The 21,959-nt window shown below is 41.2% G+C and overlaps 1 protein-coding gene across 1 annotated transcript; it reads right to left on the reverse strand.

The window, feature by feature from the left end:
* Positions 1 to 5,436: 5,436 nt before the first annotated feature.
* Positions 5,437 to 21,586, reverse strand: LOC126404698 (uncharacterized). Its single transcript, XM_050068076.1, has 11 exons — positions 21,553 to 21,586; positions 18,414 to 18,699; positions 18,182 to 18,327; positions 17,690 to 17,984; positions 16,135 to 16,286; positions 15,598 to 15,892; positions 14,048 to 14,199; positions 13,317 to 13,403; positions 9,557 to 9,809; positions 5,582 to 5,760; positions 5,437 to 5,498 (listed from the first exon to the last, which is right to left on the reverse strand). Exons 1-11 carry the CDS (start codon positions 21,584 to 21,586, stop codon positions 5,437 to 5,439), a joined length of 1,941 nt encoding a protein of 646 aa, XP_049924033.1.
* Positions 21,587 to 21,959: the final 373 nt, after the last annotated feature.

Raw genomic sequence — 21,959 nt, forward strand, 5'->3', positions numbered from 1 at the left:
ATGTCAAAGTGTTTTTTTTATTTTGACCAGCTTCAGTTCTGTCAACTGATTAAAAAAAGTTAATAAAACAAACATAATTTTTTATGATGAAAAACTTGCGTATTTTAAGTGTTATCCACTAAACCTACGAATCATTTTTTACAGTGTACCTCTTGATTGAATCTCTTAGATATTCGGCTTCATGCAAGAAACAATATGAACAAAAATTCACACTTATTTTTGTTCATATCCACAACTTGTTCTTATTTAAAATAATAATAATGATGATAATAATCATAATAATAATAATAATAATAATAATAATAATAATAATAATAATGATGATAATGATGATGATAATAATCATAATAATAATAATAAATAAATAAATAAATAAATAATGAATACAATTTTATGAGTGAGAAGAGCACTGTTCCTGATAAAAGAAAAACATCTTGTTTTCACAGACCACACACTGTTGTCCATGGCAAGGAAACATAAGTTTTGAATTTGAGGGACATGAAGAAATACATGTATTTCATATAATCCAATCATTATTATGTTAATATTATAATGCTTGGATTATTAAATTTCAGGGCTAAAAAAGGACTACCATACTTCCACTGAGCCCAATTACAATAATTTCAGTTACTGTGCTTCCCTTTGCTGACCAGTGGTGGAATGTAACTAATTACATTTACTCAAGTACTTAAGTAAAAATTTGAGGTACTTTTACTTTACTTGATTATTTTAATCTCATGCCACATTCTACTTGTACTCCACTACACTTCAGTACTGTACTCTTTACTCCACTACAATTATTTGATATGATATGATGAGATTGTTGCGCATATGAAAATATGCAAGTGCAGCTGAAATGATTAGTTGGTTGATTAGAAAATTAGTTGGCAACTATTTTTATAATTGTTTAAGACTTTTTTCATGCAAAAACATTTCTTAGTTGCAGCCTCTTAAATATGAGAAGTTGTTGCTTTCTCTTTTTAATATGTTAATTATTTGGGTTTATGAAATTTATTTACACTTTTCTGCGTGAGTACTTTTACTTTTAATACTTAAATACGTTTCCCTGTTTACTTTACAATACTTTTATATAAGTTACATTTTCAATGCAGAACTTTTACAAGTAACAAAGATTTTGTTTAAACCCCCCCCCCTCCCCCTCCTTTATTAATTATGTCATGTTCCAACCAATTAATTCACTTCTCTGTTTCATGCTTTGCACACAAAGTTTTAATAATGTTAAAAAAACAACTGAACAATAGTTATTCACATGCAGAATGTTTTGAACCTCTAAAACATCCTGTCAATTTCTCTGTAATTTTACACTATCTCCTGTGTGTGTGTGTGTGTGTGTGTGTGTGTGTGTGTGTGTGTGTGTGTGTTAGAAAAAGAGAGAGAGATAGAGGTATGGTTCCTTCCCTCCTCTCATATAGTAACCTGCATCACTACAACACATCAGATATTGTTGCAGACACACCCACACAGTACAGTATGTACAGTGAAACCACCTAAGCATCAACCTAAACATCTTCCCTCACTCACCCTGGTCTGTTCCCTCCTCTGCCTCCTCATGAGAGCTGCAACTCAAATTTTACTGCTGCCGTCACCGACCTTTGTCTTCCTCACTAGTTCCTGAATCTGAACTATCAGGTGACAATACAATAAGGCGACGCAGAGCCTACGCCGTACCCTATACATTAGCCTGACGTGCACCTCCCCAGAAATGTAACTACACGTCGTGGTGACGCAGACCTCCTGTCTTTTTCTGTAAGCTGAAACCATTTCCCTCAGTGGAAACAAAACTTTAATTTACTTGAATTTCACAGACAAGAAACAATAAATTGTGAAGACAATAAAGCCTCCACAAAAATAGCATTTTAAGTCTTGTGTGTGATTTATCCTGGCTTCATATGAGCAGAGGAAATTTCCGCTTGTTGCTAGGCTAATTTATACAATGTAAAATGCCACATGCTTGTGCTAATATAGTTAACATGTTATATTTGTTTTGAAAACATGTTTAGTATAAGACAGTTGTTTTGTCAGTGAACCTTGTGAGTTGTAATGGAGCCGAATTTTGTAACGTTCCCTTTGTTAAATGTTGCTGTTGTGCCTGGCTTCATATGAGTAGAGGAAAAGTCCACTAGCTGCTAGGCTAATTTATACAATGTAAAATGCCATAGGCTTGTGCTAATAACGTTAGCATGTTATATTTGTTTTGAAAACGTGTTTAGTATAAGACAGTTGTTTTGTCAGTGAACCTTGTGAGTTGTAATGGAGTCAAATTTTGTAACGTTACCTTTGTTAAATGTTGCTGTTGTCCCTGGCTACATTTGAGTAAAGGAAAAGTCCGCTAGCTGCTAGGCTAATCTATACAATGTAAAATGCCATAGGCTTGTGCTAACAACATTAGCATGTTATATTTGTGGGGAAAATGTGTCCAGATAAAGGCAAGTGTGTCTGTGAATGCTGCGAGTTATAGTGATATTTTTCAAAGTTTGGAATTGTCTCTAGTCATGTTTAATGTGTGTTTTGAATCAACTAAACTTTACAGCACTTCACAGAAACCTCCACCGCCAACTAGTGTTTTGGAGGTGTAAGTGCAGAGCAACAGACACACCAAAGCACAAGTATAAATGCTCACAATGGTGTAGGCCACATGTGTAGGCTACGGCGTGGGGCCTGCCGCACAAGTTTAAATCCCGCTTTAGTGTTTCTCATGAGGATCTGAATACTTCCTCCACGCTTGCTGCTGACACTGCAAATGTTTTGCCATCACGGGGTTTTTAATGTTCCTGTAACGTCTTTCTGCCACTCTGGAAAATCATGTTTACTTTGTTTAAGTTTATTTAGCACTACTTCTTGCAGCCTTTTTTGGTGGCACCTCTCCAGATCTTGGGTATGTGCCAGAGTATTTGGATACAGTGCAACACCTGCCCTTATATAGAGTTTAGTAGGTTTGCTATGCTGATAGGTTACTTAGAATCAAGTGAGATTTGTCATTCAACACGCCTTGGCAAGAGCAGGTTTGGATGGTTAAGAACGTTTGTTGTTGACTTCTCTTGTTTTTACTCTGAACTGAAAATTGAGAGAAAATATAAGAGGAATTTTAAGAGAATGTTGCTGCATGAAGCCCAATGTTTGTCACTACTTGGTTCAGTTACATAAAAAACAGAGCAGTTTCTCAGTTTTGCAGTTTTTATCGAATCTCACTGACTGTTGCATCATTTGATAGGTTTTGCATCCTGGGTAAAAGCACTGACTCAACACACACCTGGCCAAGAAACGTGGCAAGAAGGACCAGAAGAACCAGGTTATTCCCCGCGTCTGGTGTGTTTGTTCAAACTGCTGCTCAGTTTATTTACACACTCCTTGATGCTGTTTTGATTACACTCATTATCCACACTCCCTTAAACCCAAAGGACTGTGCCACACCTAAGGTAAGGCACTGTGAGATGTGTCCTGGCTGTGGGTTTAATGTTTTCTGTTTAATGTGCCTTTTAAAATGCTCTGTCACACTATGTTAATATAGGTGTAACTGAAACAGTACACTGGGTAAAGGGATGCCAGTGACGCACAACTTGAGCAGGTAGATCCTAATCTCTCACATCTTCAACATTCCTGATGCCGTAACTGTTTGGCAAATGTTTATTTCTATATTCAAATGAACTTTACGTAATTTAACAGTCATTTCGGCTTTATTTACACCGACTCAATTCTCTCCTACCTCAAGGTCAGTCAGACAATTAAAAGACGTTTGATGTAGTGAGCTATTAATGGTTCAGCTCTGCATTTCACATCTCCAATCTCTTTCACACACTTTAAAACCAGCTGTAGTGATACACAATGATAAAATGTTCAGCCAAGAAGCTTTACAACTTTGTGCACTGCACCTCTTGCTGAGGAATCAAACATATCATACACAAAACATATTAAGGGAGATAATATGTTGGAAAACAGGTTCTATGTTGATATTGGAATGAGTCAATTATTATCATAATTAGGGATGCTGAAGTGTTTCGTGTCTGAGTGATGAATGGGGTAAACAATTGGTTCAGGACTGAGTGAGAGCGCTGCAGCTGGCAGCAGTGAAACAGACTGCAGTGTATCCACTGTGGCATACGCATACCATCAATTTATGTCCACTAAAGGTGTGTGTTTTTGCCACTGGCAGGCTCAGATTGTTACTGTAAGTGTCTGGCAATATTATGGAAAGGATCCCTACAGAAATAGACCAGAAACAGCCTCGAAATCAGTATACCCAAACACACCAGACTCCATTTAAAAAAACAGCAATTTTAGCATGTATAGAACCTGCATGTTTTCATATCTAACCGGATGGATTAAGAGTTTATTTCAACCAAACCACAGTTGGCGATTGTTAGAAAAGTGGAAAGACGAGGCAAGATGACTGTTGTGAGTTTTATTTGGTTTCTGTCAGCTTTAAATGAAGTGTGTTTTACGATGATAAAATTACTGTTTTTTTTATATGGAGTCTGGTGGGTTTGGCGATGGCGATTTCAGGGCTCTTTCTGGTCAAACAAAATGGATCTTACTCTTTAATAAACAGGTTGACCCCTATAGGGATCCTATAATGTTGTCGGACACTAAAAAATGATAACTGGAGCCCATCAGTCGCAAAAACAAGCACTTTTAGTGGACATCAATTGATGGTGCATATGCCCCAAGTGGTTACATTTCAGCCTGTAAATACTGGACCAACTTCACAAAATTTTGTTACCATTGGTCCCTTAGACACAAAAACTTAGGAAAATAGGATCCAGGTTGAAAAACCCTTTAAATCAGTCATTCATCACTGTGATTGCAACTCAGTACATGGCGGTATAGTTCACAGAGACCACACAAGCTGCACCACAGCACAAATGCAATAACTGGTAATATGAGATTACAGTTACTTTAACCCACATATCAAGAGCATGAAAATAAAGGCATCCAGGTGGTCGAGACTTTGGGTTCTGATCCATGTTTTGTGCAGAAACATAACGTCTTGAAGTGCCACTCAAACACTAGTTGATAACATACAAGGAGCGCAGGGAGTTTATAGTCGCTATTTGCTAGCTAACTTAAAAATACAGATTCTAATAGTACAACATGTTCTCACTCCCAGCTCCTTAAATACAGCAGCTTGGACAGTGGCCCTTAGGAAGGGTGGAAGGGCAGAGAGGTGCGCTCTCTCGGCCTTAAGCTTTCCACTTAGGCGCATGGAAGGGCAGAGAGGTGTGCTCTCCCTGTCTTAGGCTTACCACGTAGGTGCATGGAAGAGGCTTTCTGCATAGGCCTAGGAAAAGCAAAGAGGCCCCAGAACACAGGCATACTGCCAAATGTTAAACTACAAATGGAAATACTAAAGTGCTCCTGACTGAGCTGCCGTATATGACGAGTTGGGAGTGAGAATGCCTTGAATATTATTAACCCTAACTAAGGATCTGCGGCTTTCCTTGTGCTGTAGAAATACACTCGTTGTGTTCCGCTCTCAGCACCTACGGGACAGAAAGAGCTCATGAGGGTATTGTGGTGAAGTCCAATATGTACACATGTGCAGGATGTGAGGTGTAACCCCTACCTGACTGGCAAATGAAATTGAGGTGCTTCCCACAAGGCTGGTCCTCCCACAGGAAGGGCTCTCCTCTGGCCATACCTCCACAGGGGCTGGAGTAACGGTTAGGGGCAGAATCTCGCCACCATTTGGTGAATTTCATGGAATCGCCAGACATCCAGAACCACCTGTCGCCCATTAGGTATCTGCCAAACAGATTGATTAACAGATTTGACAAAATGTTGCTGTTAATGTACTGCACAGTTGTTTGTGGTTGTACTTTGTAATCCCCCCACTGCAACAGGTGTCAAGGTTCACAAATATTGTAATTTCTCAAAAACATTTACACATAGATCCAACATTATCTTATTATGATATAAAGTAGGGCTATAACTAATAATTATGTCAATTATTCTGAATTATTCGCTTAGTCACTGCAATGTCAAAAACATGTTCGACACAAAGTTTTTGAAAATTCAGGGTGACAGCTCCAAATGATTTGTTTGTCCAACTAACAGTCTGAACCATAAACTGTATGAAGGTGGATGTAGCCACCATGATGTCACCCATTAGCTTATGGACTACCGTTTTAAGGCCTTGAGTTTGGCATTTCGGCTGTTGTCATCTTGCTTTTTGGCACCAGAAGTGACCATATTTGGACGAGAAGGTGGAGCTGTGGAGGAGTGAGGGGTGGATCTGACTGAGAACCCAAGGACACCACCATTGTTACAACTTGTCAATCATGAGGTAGCCACACCCTAAAATATACCCTGCTTCATTGTCTGTTTTACTCTAAATGGGAACATAATTTACAAAATGTATCGAGGAAGACTTGAAAATTGCCATTGCTTCTTTTTGCAACCAGTGGAGTCGCCCCCTGCTGTCCACTAGAAAGACTGCAGGTTCAAGGCACTTCATTTAAAACACAAAAAAAGAAGCAGCAAATCCTCACACTTAAAAAGCCAGAACCAGGTAATACTTGTGCGTGACTGAACTGAAACAAGTTATGGCTGAGTGAGTTTCTGTCAGTCGACAAGTCAAATGCTTGCTTCAGCTCTAATGTTACAATAGGCTTGTCACAGGGTGTGGCAGTGAGGAGGCATTCATGCTCATCTTTCTTGGAATGGCAGCAATGCAAAGGAGCAAATATAAGGACACACAGTATTTGACTCAAAGACCTGTGTCTGAGTGTGTCTTAATTTGCAGAATTCAAATCCTCAAAGAAACCAGGGTAGGGCACCTGCCCTCTCAGTTTATCCCAGGACAAACCCTTATTATTTTTTTCTCTTCATTAAGGCAGGGAAGTAGCCTATATTTTAAAAGATCAAAGTCTTGACTATTAAACCTTTTAACTGACCAACATCCCAGTGATTTTTTTTTCTCTTGAATAGCATACATAATGGATGTCAAAGGTAAGATCTGACAGGGTTGACCTCTTACAGAGTTCACAACATGTTATATTTATTTAATTTTTCTGCAGTCGTAGTGAGTACCCATTATAATTTTCCTTTTTTATTTCAAAATATTTTTATTTTTTAAAGCCAGGGTTGGACGACACACATCGCATCTCTAATTTTAGGCAGGATATTACGTCTCGAAGCCACTGGCCAGATGTGGGCGGGGCAGCCCCCTTCTGTTTGAGAAAGATGGCGTGCCCGGCCAAGAGCTAGTTATTTTATTTTTATTAATTATAATATAATTATTATTAATTAGAACCAGCCATTTTATTTTTCACAGTTGGTAAGAGTTCTCTTAATGCGAATCAAAATACTAATATTTAAACCATAATTCTCATTTAGTTTGGATTTAGAAACACTACGGTGTGGACCTGCTATGGTTGAGACATACCCGATAGCAATATTATTTAATTGATTTATCATAAAATAGGAAGCTGAGCAGTACTTGAGCAGCATTCCTGCCTTTTTGGAAACCAGGAAGTGAGACAGGAGGTCTCACTTAGGATAGAGCTAACTCCTTTAATGCATGATGAAATTATGTTTTTTTTAGAAATCTGACAGAGTTGAAAAAACTCAAGGACATCTTACTATTAAAAGATGAAAACTCTGTCTGTGTCTGTGTGTCTGTTCCACGTTTTTCTCCTCACTGACTTGGTCAATCCATGTGAAATTTGGCACAGTGGTAGAGGGTCATGGGAGGATGAGAATGAAGCAATATTACATCAATTGGCCAAAGGGGGGCGCTAAAGCAAATTGCAAACTTTGAATGGGCATATCTCATGCCCCGTATGTCGTAGAGACATGAAGCTTTGCACAGAGATGCCTCTCCTCATGAGGAACAAATTTGCCTCAAGAACCCATAACTTCTGGTTATATAGATTTTCCGATTTTTGAATTTTTTGAAAAACACTTAAAATCGATCTCTTCCTAGGAAGTTTGACCGATCTGCATGAAACTCGGTGAACATAATCTAGGGACCAATATCTAAAGTTCCCTCTTGGCAAAAGTTGGAAAACTTACTAAAACTGAGCTTCTATAAGGCAATGAATATTGCGGAGGGTGTGGCTCATTACATAACGGTGTATAACATCTCAAGGGTTTCACCAATCACCACGGAACTTTGTAGGCATATGACCACACATAATCTGAGGGGACCCCTCCATTATTGACCCCATCAAATAAAATGGGGGCGCTAGAGAGCTAATTTCTTATATAGGCCTAACCGCCATATCGATTTTTACTAAACTTGGTAGATATGTAGAACAGGACGCCTCAAGGTGACTGGAGAAATTTAACTCAAATTGGCAACTGGGTGGCGCTATAACAACAGAAAAATGCTTAATAATGGCTAAAATGCGACCGATCGCTGTGGCTCCCCCTGTGGACCAATGTTGTTGTTTTTTTTTTCTAATTTTTGGTATGACTAAGTCATGGTGTGGTATGCTGTACATAATCACAGGAACTGTCAGTGTGTCATTCTGTCAGTCAGTCATTCTGTCTGTCCCATGTTTTTCTACTCACTGACGTGGTCAATCTATGTGAAACTGCACATAGGCATTGAGTATTGGCATAGATAGAAGGTGACAAAGCTACCAATGGGTATGGACTAGTATCTTTAACATTTTCACACAAAAAAAAGTAATACAAAGATTGTTATGGCAGTGCATTTATACACCAATGTGTTGGTTAGTTAGTTAGTTAGTTAGTTAGTTAGTTAGTTAGTTTCAGATTTAGAAGGTTTTTAACACATTTTCTAGTCAATTGAAGTTGTGAATTCTTGTCTGGCACAGGGCAAGTTTAGAAGGCAAAAAAAAAATTAAAAGCAGATCTTAATGTTTTAGAAATCATATTTATTTCATAGAAATAATCCTTTAAAAATAATGTTTCATCCCAGAAATTAAATTAGTGTGTTAATAAGTTATGATTCCAAGGCTTTCTTTTGGAAACACGAGGCCTTTATGGGGGTTAAATATTACAATCCTTTTAATCATTGGGCCTTGGAGTGATATTTTTATGCTGCAACTTTTAAGAAGATAAGCAAAGAAGTCATCATGTAAAAGTAAAACCACACCATCCATTCATTCATTGTCCCTAACCACTTATCCTGTTTGGGGTCGTGGGGCGGCTGGAGCCTATCCCAGCTAGCATTGGGTGGGAGGCAGGGTGCACCCTGGACAGGTCACCAGACTATCACATGGCTGACACATAGAGACAGACAACCATTCACACTCACATTCACACCTACGGACAATTTAGAGTCACCAATTAACCTGCATGTCTTTGGACTGTGGGAGGAAACCAGAGCACCTGGAGAAAACCCACGCTGACACAGGGAGAACATGCAAATCCTGCACAGAAAGGGATCCCCCACCCTGAGCTCGAACCCACCACCCTAAGTTTGAACCAGGAACCCTCTTGCAGTGAGGTGACAATGCTAACCACTGCACCACCATGCTGCCAAAATGTAACAGTAAAACCACACCAGCTAATTCATATTATTTCATGTTGAGTTGTGCTTGAGTTAGACAGTGTCAGTGAAGAGTACCTGCGCAACCCAAGCCAAACATAGTCTGTGAGAGGGAAAGGACTGCGGCTCAGCAGCTGCTCCACCTCACTCTGCTCTTCCTGGCTGTGAAGGCTAAGCAGGTCCCAGTGATGACGTCTGCAGAAGAACAGAGCATCGGCCCAGCACAGCCTCTCTCCCACCACTGTCACGTTCCTGCCGCTCAGCAGCACGCTCACAGCCGGAGGGGGTGGAGGCGGAGGAAGAGGAGGAAGAGGAGGAGAGGGCGTGATAACTTTTGGCAGTGGAGGGGAAAAAAAATGTTGTTAGGTTTCAGTTGGCCCGGTTCATGTCTGATACATTTTTTTAAACAGGCTTGTCTTGAACCTGTAGTTGCCCGGGGACTTTTGGTTCAAAAATGCAAAGCTAACGCTGAAGCCACAGAGTCGGCACCTGGCCTTGTTGCCAAAGAGCAACTGGAATCAGTCCACATCTTGTCAAGCGATTATACTGTCATGTTGTTATGTGCAAAGAAATAAAAGCAATGTCAATGCAATGTCTTACTCTTTGTTAAAATGTAAGATCCTTTTTGTTTAACCAGAAACAGCCTTGAAAATTGTTGTTGCCAAACCCACCAGACTCCATTTAAATAAACAGTAGTTTTATTATTGTAAAGCACACGTCATCCAGAGTCGACAGAAACAAAATAAAACTCACAAAAGTCATCTTGGTTTGTCTTTCTATTTTTCCAACAATCACCAACTCTGGTTTGGTTGAAATTAACCCTTAACTCACCCAGGTAGATGTGAAAACATGCAGGCTCTATGCATGCTAGTCTGGTGGGCTTGGTAATGGCGATTTCGAGTTAAACAAAAAGAATCTTACTCTTTAACAAAACTGTCGGGATCCTTTCCATAATGTTGTCAGACTCTTATAATAATAATCTGAGCCTGTCAGGGACAAAAACAAACACTTGCAGTGGAAGTAAATTACTGATGCGTATACACCCGGAGTGTTTACACTGCAGTCTGCTTTGCCTACTTGACCGGTTCTGGACCAGTTCCTAATAACATGTGCATACAGTACAGTTGTCTTCAGAAGTCAACAATATTAATACCAATACCACTTCAGACATAATACAGCATTTCCCGCTGATGAAAGGAGTATTCAGACATTTTACTTAAGTAGAAGCAGCAATACTACAGTGTAAATACTCTTCTCTTTTACAATTTACAAGTAAAAGCCCTGCATTTTAAATATTACTCAAATAAAAGCATCAAAATATACTTAAAGCAGGGTTCCCCATAAGGGCCAAGGTAGTAGCCAGTCAAAACACATTTAAATGCAACAAATACAGCATATAATAAAAAAGAATCCACACTAAAACAACAACTATTCAAACATAAGCCCCCTCTCCACCAAACACTTTCAGTATGGTACCTTTGGAACCAAAAGTAACCCTTCAGACATGGTACCTAGACCCGAGGGTTTCCACTGCAAACAGTACCCTTAAATGTGGGCGAGGTTGTTGTCACTCACTGCTCCATCCAGCACTCACTGTATTTCCTTCTCTATCAGTCTGCACCTCAACATTTTCAGAACAAAACAGAACAGGCAGCAGTGAGAGTCTTTCACTATGGGTTTGTGCATTTAGTCCTCTCTCAGGCAAGCTCAGCGGCTTAAGGCCCGTTTCCACCGCAGGAACTTCGGGGTAATTTTATGGGGCCGGGGCCGTTGGTGCGTGTCTCCACCGCAGGAACCACCCCCGAAGGACAGAGTTCCGGAACTTTTACAGGGGCTAAACAAGTCCCTGCCTCGGAGTAGGTACTCAGAACTCAGAAACTCCTGGCTGGGGCTTGGGGATTACTTGGTGCTGATTGGATATACTCAAGGCGGGATGTGACGTTTTGTAAATAACAACATGGTTATCGTAGATTAGCTGGGCTAACCGTTAGCTGTTAGCGGTGTCTGTAATAACTCAATAAACGGTCCGTGAAATTTTTTAAAAAAAAATTTAATATCTTAGTTGCAACATGATTGAGCTAGCAAAGCAGTTTTGTGTTGCTATGTGTGGTATTTATTCAGTTTTGGGAAATCACGATGTCTAGAAAGCATCAGCTGACAGGGACAGCTAACAGCAGCAGCAAAGCTAACGTCAGGACGTCATCTGTTAAAAGCCTCCCGTTGTCGGATACGACATGAAACTACTCCAGTTAGCTCAGTCATGTTGTAAGTAAGACATCCGCTGGAAAAAATATTTTCTTCAAGGACCGTGACTGGAGTTACTACAGACACCGCTGACGGCTAACGGCGTCCCTACGCCCCTACGTCGCCCCGGTCAAAATGGTCGCGCAACGATTGCGTCACATACAGAGCCCAGTAACTTTACAGGAACCTTCCTCCTACTCCGCTCTCTCAGTGGAGACACGGCGGTTGAGAGGGCCGAGCGAGAGGACGTTCCTGTAGTAGTTCCTGCCCCCCAAATAGTACCAGGAACTACTTCAGTGGAAACGGGCCTGTAATGTAGCCGTAGCCCAGAGGAACTATGCTCCACAATGCATTTTTTTTCTCTGAGAGAGGATTAAAATATATGCAATTCACATAACCTGGTTGAAATTAATATATATAAACGCCTGAAGATCCACTCATTACTAAAAGTGTATGTCATATAAAAAGTAGTTAAAGTTGTCTCAGTGAAATTTAAGGTGTGTTGATTGATTCACGTCATCAACTCATGCATGGAGTAACATTACAAGTTAATGTTCCACCTTAAAAGTTGCCAGCAGTCGGCCCAGTGAATTAAGTTATTTTTTTCTCAGGCTCCAGCTGCTGCAAGAGGCAGCAAAACATCCTTTCATTTTATAGTTGCAGTTCACTAATAAAACTCTCCACAGTATGAACAGTGGTTACATGAGCCTCAAAACCAGCCACAACTCAGCCCTGAGCAGAGGGACCGTCCTCTATTGACCAATCAACAGACTGCAGTGTTCACAGCTCCACCTTTTAGTACCAGATCTGTGTGCTAGGTACCCCAACAGAGGGGGGACCAAAAATGGGGATGGTACAGAACGGTTCCATCGGTACCATCCACACCTTTTCACAGTGGTAACAGAAAAAAAGTGTACCGAACTGAACTGAACAGTACTGTACTGCTCGGTGGAAACAGAGCTGTTGTGGCTCTATCACCACATTCTTTATGATGCTCTTAAATTCATCAATGGATATGTGTTTCTAAATTTAGATCTTTTTGGAGATTGTTCCCCGCCCACAGTGCATAGTTTCCCAAATCAAAACAGATTCAAAATTACGCCAAAGAGACACATAACGACTACAGTGAGACTGAAAACTACAAAAAGATGCACAAGACTACAAAGTCCATGTGTCGTGCTCCTATGCAGGATAGGACCATTTGCATATCTGTGCCCAGGGGCCCATTGTCACATAATCTGCCCATGGCCACAAGACCTGAGAAAATTGCTGATCTAAACTAGGAGACAAAGTGCTCGGCATGCATTGATATAAGTAGAGCAGATCTGGGGAGCCTCCAGCCATTTCTGTGGGTGGACCTGGCTTAAGGTACCAAAGCTAAAAGCACTCATCACGCAGAATGGCCCGTTTCGGATTCATTTATATCACAGAGTTACATTATTAATGCAATAATGTGTAAATCATTGGTAAAGGTGGGGCTAAGTTTATGTACTTTATATCCTGCTGGGTATCACTTACATTCCACCAGGGATATTTGATAGCTAGTCAGCTATTTTTTGTTTGATTTCCATTGACAAGACATAAAGGACCGTACCTGCCGAAGCGAACACTTCCACTTCACACAGTGTCAGCACCTTAGAATCTCCTGGAATAATCACTTTGATGTAGCGACCTTTCATGCCTGCGCAGTCAAAGGTGTACATTGACGTATCATCCGTTGATGAGATAGTACCACATCTGATGGGGAGAGAGAAACATAATGGGTGCCAGTTTTATTCATAAGAGGTTACTCTAATTGTATTTGCCAGTGGTGTAATTACAGCATAGAGACAGTTTTTCTAAAACGTAAATGGCAGTGGTTTGCATTTTGCAGTTAAACCACAAGAAACACATACTTAGTAATTATTTACTTTCCACTTGAAGATATTATGCCTCACCTGGGGTTTATGAAGCCATAGGTTGATGGTGTGTTCCCAATGTGGATCTGTGCCCCCCTAAGTCTGTCAGTACAACAGTCTCGCCTGTTGATGATGGTGATGGCACTGACCTTGTGCACAGCTAACAAGTCTACTCTCCACCAGGGTTCATACTGTACCAAAGTATGGCTACAGCAGCGATCAACTATTCCACCTCTACACCCACTGACAGCTTGAGAGGACAACCCCCCATAGGCATAAGCAGTTGTTGATTGTCTTGTTGGTTTCCTCAAGGCCACATTTTGTAGAGGTTGCACTTAAGTGGAAAAAGAAAAAAGAAAAAACAGAGATGAATCAATATCAGACTGCTGTGTTATGATAACTCCAAGCCAGTCAGTTGTAGTTGTACCTTTTGGGGCAGCATACACCTCCACTTCACACAGGGTGAGAGTCTTGCTTTCTCCAGGGATAATCACATTCACAAAGCGACCCTCCATGCTGCCGCCATCACAGTGGTATGTGTTGGTTTTACCCGCTCTGATGTGGGTGATGGTAACACACCTGACAGTGGAGGGAGAAGGGGATGATTAGTTGCGGTTATCTTGTAAGCTTCTATGTTAAAGAGAACAACATGAGGTCCAGAAATCTGGAAATTAGTCCACATTTTTAAGCCTTCTATCATCAGATTTTAAATGTTTTTTTCCTACAGGGCTCTTAATTAATGCTGTGAAGATATGTAGTTAAGAGAAGCCAGCCAGAAGTAAATTGCTAATACTACTACTATGCTAATGTGTCCTCTTTTGGAGATTATCTTGTTGATCATAATTTGTGAATAAAATCAGCCAAGTGAGGGAGTTCAAGTATCTCAGGGTCTTGTTCACAAGTGAGGTTATAATGGAGCGCGAGATGGATCAGTGGTTTGGTGCGGCTTCTGCAGTCATGTGGACGCTGCGCCGGTCCATCGGGGTGAAGAGGGAGCTGAGCTGGAGGGCAAAGCTTTCGATTTACTGGTCCATCTACATCCCAACCAGCTCCTATGGTCATGAGTTCTTGGTAGTGACCGAAAGAATGAGATTGCCTATACAAGTGGCCAAAATGAGTTTCCTCCATAGGGTGTCTGGGCTCAGCCTTAGAGATAGGGTAAGGAGCTTGGACATCTGGAGGGTCCCAGAGTAGAGCTGCTGCTCCTTCACGTCAAAAGGGGTCAGTTGAGGTGGTTCGGCCATTTGATCAGGATGCCTCCTGGGCACCTCCCGTTACAGGTGTGTCAGATTTGAAGCCAATTATGGCGGCCAGACAGTGGAATTACACATTCTGGGTCCGTCATGTGATGCCATTGGACCAAGAAAGATGTTTTCCCACACACTTACATGGTGAATACTTACTTACTTACTTAGGCCTTTAAATTCCCTGAGGAACATAGGCCATTGACGAAACTCCTCCATCCTCTTCGGTCTTGTGCCCTCTTAGTCAGTTGTTGCCATGACAGCCCTTCCGCCTTCATCTCCTCCTCTGTGGTTCTTCTCCAGGTGGTTTTAGGTCTCCCTTGCTTCCTCTTGCCTTGCGGGTTCAATATTAGTGCATGTTTTATGATGGAGGTGTTTGGTCTTCTGAGTGTGTGGCCTATCCAATTCCATTTTCTCCTCTTGCTTTGGCTCTCTAACAGTTCTTGCTTAGTGAGATCCCACAAGTTCACATTTGAGATGGTGTTGGGCCAGTAGATTCCAAGGAGGCGTCGGAGACAGTGGTTGACATGGTGAAATAGATGTCTGTAAAACCCCTGTGAAATGACTTGAGTTGACAGGTGGCATGGATGAGTAACTGGGTGCGTCTTAGCCACTCTCCCAACCTTGCCCATTTTGATACTCCTTTTCACAGTCCACTTACACTTAAATATAACTATTCTAATCACTGTAAAATAACATTAGCATTTAATTCTACTTGTTCTGAGGTCAGTACCTGGGGTTACTGTTTCCGTTGTTCTCCAGGGAGTTCCCAATGCGGATCTCAGCACCATCCAGTCTCTCGGCACAGCAGTCTCCTCTGTTAGTGATTTTGACAGAATTGACTATATATGTCCGTCGCAGGTCCACCCTCCACCAGGGGTTGGTCTTTTTCTCGGCAGTGTGGCTGCAGAACCCCTGGTTGTAGTATGAGTTCCGTCTCCCATCGATGGCTTTGGAGGCAGTAGCAAAAGACAGCGTTGATGACTGGGTGGCATCTCCTTTCAGTGCCACGTTGGATAAAGGATGTACTTGAAACAAAAATAGACAGATGGAGAATTTAAGGTCGTGAGGAAAAAACTGTGTAACCCAAGACATTGTTTCTGATCATTCAGGAGAGTCAGAGCTGGACAGGTAGCCTGGTTCAGGACTACTAAATCACTGGCCAGAAAATTGGCATAAAAATAGTTCAGGACTACTAAATCACTGGCCAGAAAATTGGCATAAAAATAGCGATACTGGACTTATCTACATTATATCCATGTATCAGTACCATAGTTTTCAGGGAACACCTCAACTTCGCACAAGGTGAGAGTCTTGCTTTCTCCAGGGATAATCACATTCACAAAGCGACCCTCCATGCTGCCGCCATCACAGTAGTATGTGTTGGTTTTACCCGCCCTGATGTGGGCGATGGTAGCACACCTGACAGTGGAGGGAGAAGGGGATAATTAGTTGCGGTTATGTTGTAAGCTTCTATGTTAAAGAGAACAACATCAGGTCCAGAAATCTGGAAATTAGTCCACATTTTTAAGCCTTCTATCATCAGATTTTAAATGTTTTTTTCCTACAGGGCTCTCAGTTAATGCTTGGAAGATATGTAGTTACGAGAAGCCAGCCAGAAGTAAATTGCTAATAAGCTACTATGCTACCATGTCCTCTTTTGGAGATTATCTTAAATCATAATTTGTGAATAAAATCAGCCAAGTGAGGGAGTTCAAGTATCTCGAGGTCTTGTTCACAAGTGAGGTTATAATGGAGCGTGAGATGGATTGGCAGTTTGGTGCGGCTTCAGCCTTCATGTGGGCGCTGCGCCGGTCCATCGCGGTGAAGAGGGAGCTGAGCTGGAAGGCGAAGCTTTCGATTTACTGGTCCATCTACGTCCCAACCAGCTCTGGGTAGTGACCTAAAGAATGAGATGGCCGATACAAGTGGCCGAAATGAGTTTCCTCGGTGGGGTAGCTGGGCTCAGCCTTAAAGATAGGGTAAGGAGCTCGGACATCTGGAGGGAGCTCGGAGTAGAGCCGCTGTTCCTTTGCGTCAAAAGGGGTCAGTTCAGGTTGTTCGGGCATCTGATCAGGATGCCTCCTGGGCACCTCCCATTAGGAGGTGTATCAGACTTTGAAGCCAATTATGACGGCCAGACAGTGGAATTACACATTCTGGGTCCGTCATTAGATGCCATTGGGCCAAGAAAGATGTTTTCCCATACACTTACATGGTGAAATAGATGTCTGTAAAACCCCTGTGAAATGAATCGAGTTGACAGGTGGCATGGATGAGCGACTGGGTGTGTCTTAGCCACTCTCCCAGCCTTGCCCATTTTGATACTCCTTTTCACGATCCAGGGAGGAGTCACTTTGGTCTGAATCTCAGGGTTTAGTAACTCTTTGAAGTTAGTGGAGGGCTAAACAGGAAGTTAGTCGCTCAGCCAGGGGAAGTTTGTTGTGCACTTGCCCTATGGGCCAAATGATAAAAGATCTGGGTAATTTTATACCCAGAAAGTTTAACTTTCCTGGCTTTATGGGCAACTGAGCAACTTTTGTAAAGATCAATGGGGCCCCACCTCAAATACCGTTCCCAGTTGTCTTTGCACACCCATGATCTCAGCATGTTAGCATACTAACATTTGCTAATTAGCACTGAAGATGCTCTATAACAAAAGATGATGCATTACAAGCTGCGCCAACAGTGTGACATGGTATACACTTCCTGTCTCTAAAGTAGGTGCTTTTGGCCCCCACCTCATTTTGAACACTTAAATATAACTATTCTAATCATTGTAAAATAACATTAGCATTTAATTCTACTTGTTTTGAGGTCAGTACCTGGGGTTACTGTTTCCATTGTTCTCCAGGGAGTTCCCAATGCGGATCTCAGCTCCATCCAGTCTCTCGGCACAGCAGTCTCCTCTGTTAGTGATTTTGACAGAATTGACTATATATGTCCATCGCAGGTCCACCCTCCACCAGGGGTTGGTCTTTTTCTCGGCAGTGTGGCTACAGGACCCCTGGCTGTAGTATGACTTCCGTTTCCCATCGATGGCTTTGGAGGCAGTAGCGGAAGACAGCGTTGATGACTGGGTGGCATCTCCTTTCAGTGCCACGTTGGATAAAGGATGTGCTTGAAACAACAATAGACAGATGGAAAATTTAAGGTCGTGAGGAAAAAACAGTGTAACCCAAGACATTGTTTCTGATCATTCAGGAGAGTCAGAGCTGGACAGGTAGCCTGGTTCAGGACTACTAAATCACTGGCCAGAAAATTGGCATAAAAATAGCAATACTGGACTTATCTATATTATATCCATGTATCAGTACCATAGTTTTCAGGGAACACCTCAACTTCGCAAAGACTCAAAACCTTCTTGCTTCCTCGGACAAGCACCATGACGTAGCGTCCCTCTGCAGCGCTGCATGGAAAGTAGACTGTTTGTTCGCTTGGGATGTGAGAGATGACTGCACATCTGGGTGAAGTGGAGGAAAGAGGAGAAAGTAATAAGAACACATTTTCGTGTCACACTGGGATATGTCTGAAACAAGCTGTTTTCACCTGATGCTTTTGGTGTCATTGGTCTCTACTGAGTTTTTAATCCAGATTTCGGCACCATTCAGCCTGTGACTGTGTTCTTTTCTGTTGGTTATTGTTACAGCAGCAATTTTGTACACATTCTGTAAGTCTACTCTCCACCAGGGATCAGATTCTTCTTTGGTGTGGATACAGGTTTTGCTTGTTAATCTTGGGTCTTTGTTGCCATCAACTGCCCTGGCAGCATCACCGAAGCCTACTGAAGACTGGACGGCTTTTTTATTCAGTGCCACATTCTGGAGAAGATGACCTTATTGGCAGACAAAATAATTATTAGACAAAAAATCAACAGAATGTATTGAGGGGAAAAAAAACAGTTTACCTGCACATGCTCCAGATGTCAGCATGAGGGCAATGCCTGTCAAGGGATCGGATGTTAGTAAAAAAAAGCTTGCTTTTCTCTCATTTTCATACAGCAGATGTTAATTATAATGACTTTGAATAGAAAGAGGAAGTGCCCTAATTTAGCTGTTGATGAGCATCAACATCACTGCTGACATGCCAGTGGAACACTGATATCCAAATAAGATGTAAGCAAATTATGACAAAAGGATCATAACACCTGAGGCCTGTACCACGAAGCAGGATTTGGAGTTAGCGAGGCAACTTAAGGGTTAACTCTGGGTTTTCACTGCTATGAAACTGGTTCTCTTTTTAAATGGTGACTAAATCACCATGTTAACAGATGAACAGCTAACCTGCTCCATACCATGTGGAGTACTCGATTCATGGTTCTGATGATGTCGCTTGTAATTAACTCTTTCACATGAACGCGTTCGTGGCTGGATAGAAAAACCTAGAGCTGACTGAGCTAGTTGATCACCCGCTCTGTAGTACCGGTTATCCAGATGGCCAATGTGACGGGTAAGTCAAACCAGATAACGAAAAGATATCCTGGGTAAGCTGAACTGGTTTCGTAGCACAGGCCTCAGGAACAAGTTGCGTCTAAAAACAACCGGTTTGCTCTAAACGCCTCTCATGTTCGACCTGCATTGACAAATAGTGATTAATGCTAGCTGATTCAAATAATGTAATATCACTTGTAATGCCATGTGACCAAGATTTTAACACTCATTCGGCAGCTCTATGGACCACTGAAGCCTCTTTTAGCTAGCTGTTTTGATTTTAAAGCTCATAAAGTTGTGGTCTGGTCAGGTCTGAGTCAATTTCATCAAACAAAAATGCTCTAATAAAGCCACAGTATGCATGGAGCAATTAAAGACCAGTACCTCTTTGGAGTTTGTGGAGACCAAAATATAGCTTAAAAAGAGTGAATACTGGACTCTGTTGAGCAAACAGATGCGGTATTCTAATAATAATAATCTTTGCCAGGCGTCTGGAGGGGATCATGTGTTTGGTGGTGTGTGTGCATGTGTGTATGTAAGTGTGTGTATCTTTCTGTCTACAGCTAATCTCACAAGCTACTGGACCAATCAGCCTAATATTTCATGTGACTGTATGCTCAAGAACATCTTGTGGTTGTTGTGATTCACAGTTGTTGAAAAACCTGTTTTACTTTATTGTATTGAGTTTAATACCATCATTGACTGCTGACTCCTCACTCCTCTTATTTGCCAAGCTAAAAACAAAAAGCCTTACCTCGTCTATTGCAGGCCACATTTTGGCCTTGGTCATGACTAAAAAATGTCATCCATAAAAAAGTTGGTCTCATTTTGAGCATCTGCCGATTAATTCCAAACCCAACATGTTTTGATCCACTAAAGTGAGGTGCGATACCTGATGAATAAATCTCCATTTTTTTTTGTTATCTTTGCCACCATCTTGACTGAAAGGGGGCCAGGAGGGACAATTCCAACGGTTGCAGTTCTCCATTGATCTGCCTGCTACCTTGTTCTGTCCTCCGCACGACGTCATACCAAACTGAGAGCATTTCAGTAACGTTTTTTTTTGCCTTGCAGATTTTGTTGATTTTGTCATTTCTCATTAATAATTGTGTTTCTATCAAACCGAATGTTTTTTTTGTTGTTTGTTTTAATTGTTTATTGTTGTTTTATTCTTCTTTGTTGTGCTGTAGCAAACAGACAAACTTAATGCCATTAAAAGTCAAGTTATAAATGACATCGATCAAAGGCCTTGTTCAGACTGCCAGCCAAAATCCGATTTTTAGCCAATCTAGATTGGAACCAGGTGGCTCTTATGAAGTCTGAACAGTCATAAATGACATGAAATCCGATTTTTGCAAACCAGATCGAAACCACCTTTGGGAGGTAGTTTCAAATCGCGTTTGGACAGATGTGTCTGAGTCTGAACAGCTCCTTATATGACATCACACAATACACGCTAGATGACGCCTCCGCTCCGACGTCCTTCCCACAGCAACCTGTCAGATTGGTCAATAATGTGGCCCAGTCTGAACAGAGCCAAATCCGATTTGGACACTTGCTAAAAACAGTGTGGACAGTCAGCAGTCAAAAATCGGATTTGAGAAGGAATCAGATTTGAATCAGATTCGCCTGCAGTCTGAATGCAGCCAAAGAGTTGTGGCTGTGTTTAAGTTATCAAAAATACATTCATTCTGATAATCACATCATTTGTATACTTCGCATACCCATCAGATGGAGAAATCAATCCGCTCTGTTCAACGCACTGCGGCTCAGTAACAATAAACACAGACAAGACACGTGTTTTTTTAGCTTCTGTGACGCTTTTGAGAGATTCTGCTGCGCGTCTGCTGGAATTACAAGACTTGTGTAGACGGCCGCGATCAGCCGCCACTTTTCAAGTTGAATGATAATGTTTCTTCATGTCTACTGGGTGTGAAAGTGGCGACTAAATGCTAACCCACTAGCAATTACAATTTTAAAAGCTGGGGGGTTTGGGGGGGGGGGGCGACTGTGTATCTGTCACCTTAATTTTTTAAATGTTTCTCTGCCCCCAAGTGGCGAAAAGTAAAATATCAACAACAGCAACAAGAAGCATTTATTGCAGCTTTTAGTCATCTGACCTTGGAAATTATCTTTTTAAAGTATTTACATTGAATCAATTTACAAATTTTAAGAGAAATAACAGCATTAAATTAAAAACTATCAACATAACAATAAAAATCAAATAAATAAAGTATATTTATTATAATGTGACTTACCAATGAGGATCCAGATGTACTGACTTCCATTCATGGCTTTCGAGGTAATCCGAGTCAAATTTATAACATTCTTAGTGAAAATACACCTAAGACTAATACACTCCAACTAGTGCATACACTTACTGTCTTTGTAGTTTTCCTCTGAGCGTCACCAATCACATACTGTACTGGATAATTTATTCTGGTACATGAGAACATGTAAATTTCAGTGATGTTTGCTTGAAGAACAACACACCCAGATGGACATCTGCTTACTGCAAACAAATCCTGCCTCTGCGTTTTCACCAACTTTGATGATGTTTTTCCCACTTGAAAGCAATTATTTCTTTTCCAACTGACCCACATATTTTTATTTAGCATTTACAAAGTGACACTAAGTATTACTCAGACATTTCAAGTTGCTGAAT

Source organism: Epinephelus moara, chromosome 17 (genome assembly GCF_006386435.1).
Source record: "Epinephelus moara isolate mb chromosome 17, YSFRI_EMoa_1.0, whole genome shotgun sequence".
NCBI lineage: Eukaryota > Metazoa > Chordata > Actinopteri > Perciformes > Serranidae > Epinephelus > Epinephelus moara.

Coding starts and splice junctions, on each gene's coding strand:
- LOC126404698 (XM_050068076.1), bottom strand. CDS start 21,586: ATGAATGGAAGTCAGTACATCTGGATCCTCATTG. Junction 16,287..17,689: donor AATGGAAACAGTAACCCCAG/GTACTGACCTCA, acceptor CTCCACTGTCAG/GTGTGCTACCATCGCCCACA. Junction 5,499..5,581: donor CAATTTCATTTGCCAGTCAG/GTAGGGGTTACA, acceptor TCTGTCCCGTAG/GTGCTGAGAGCGGAACACAA.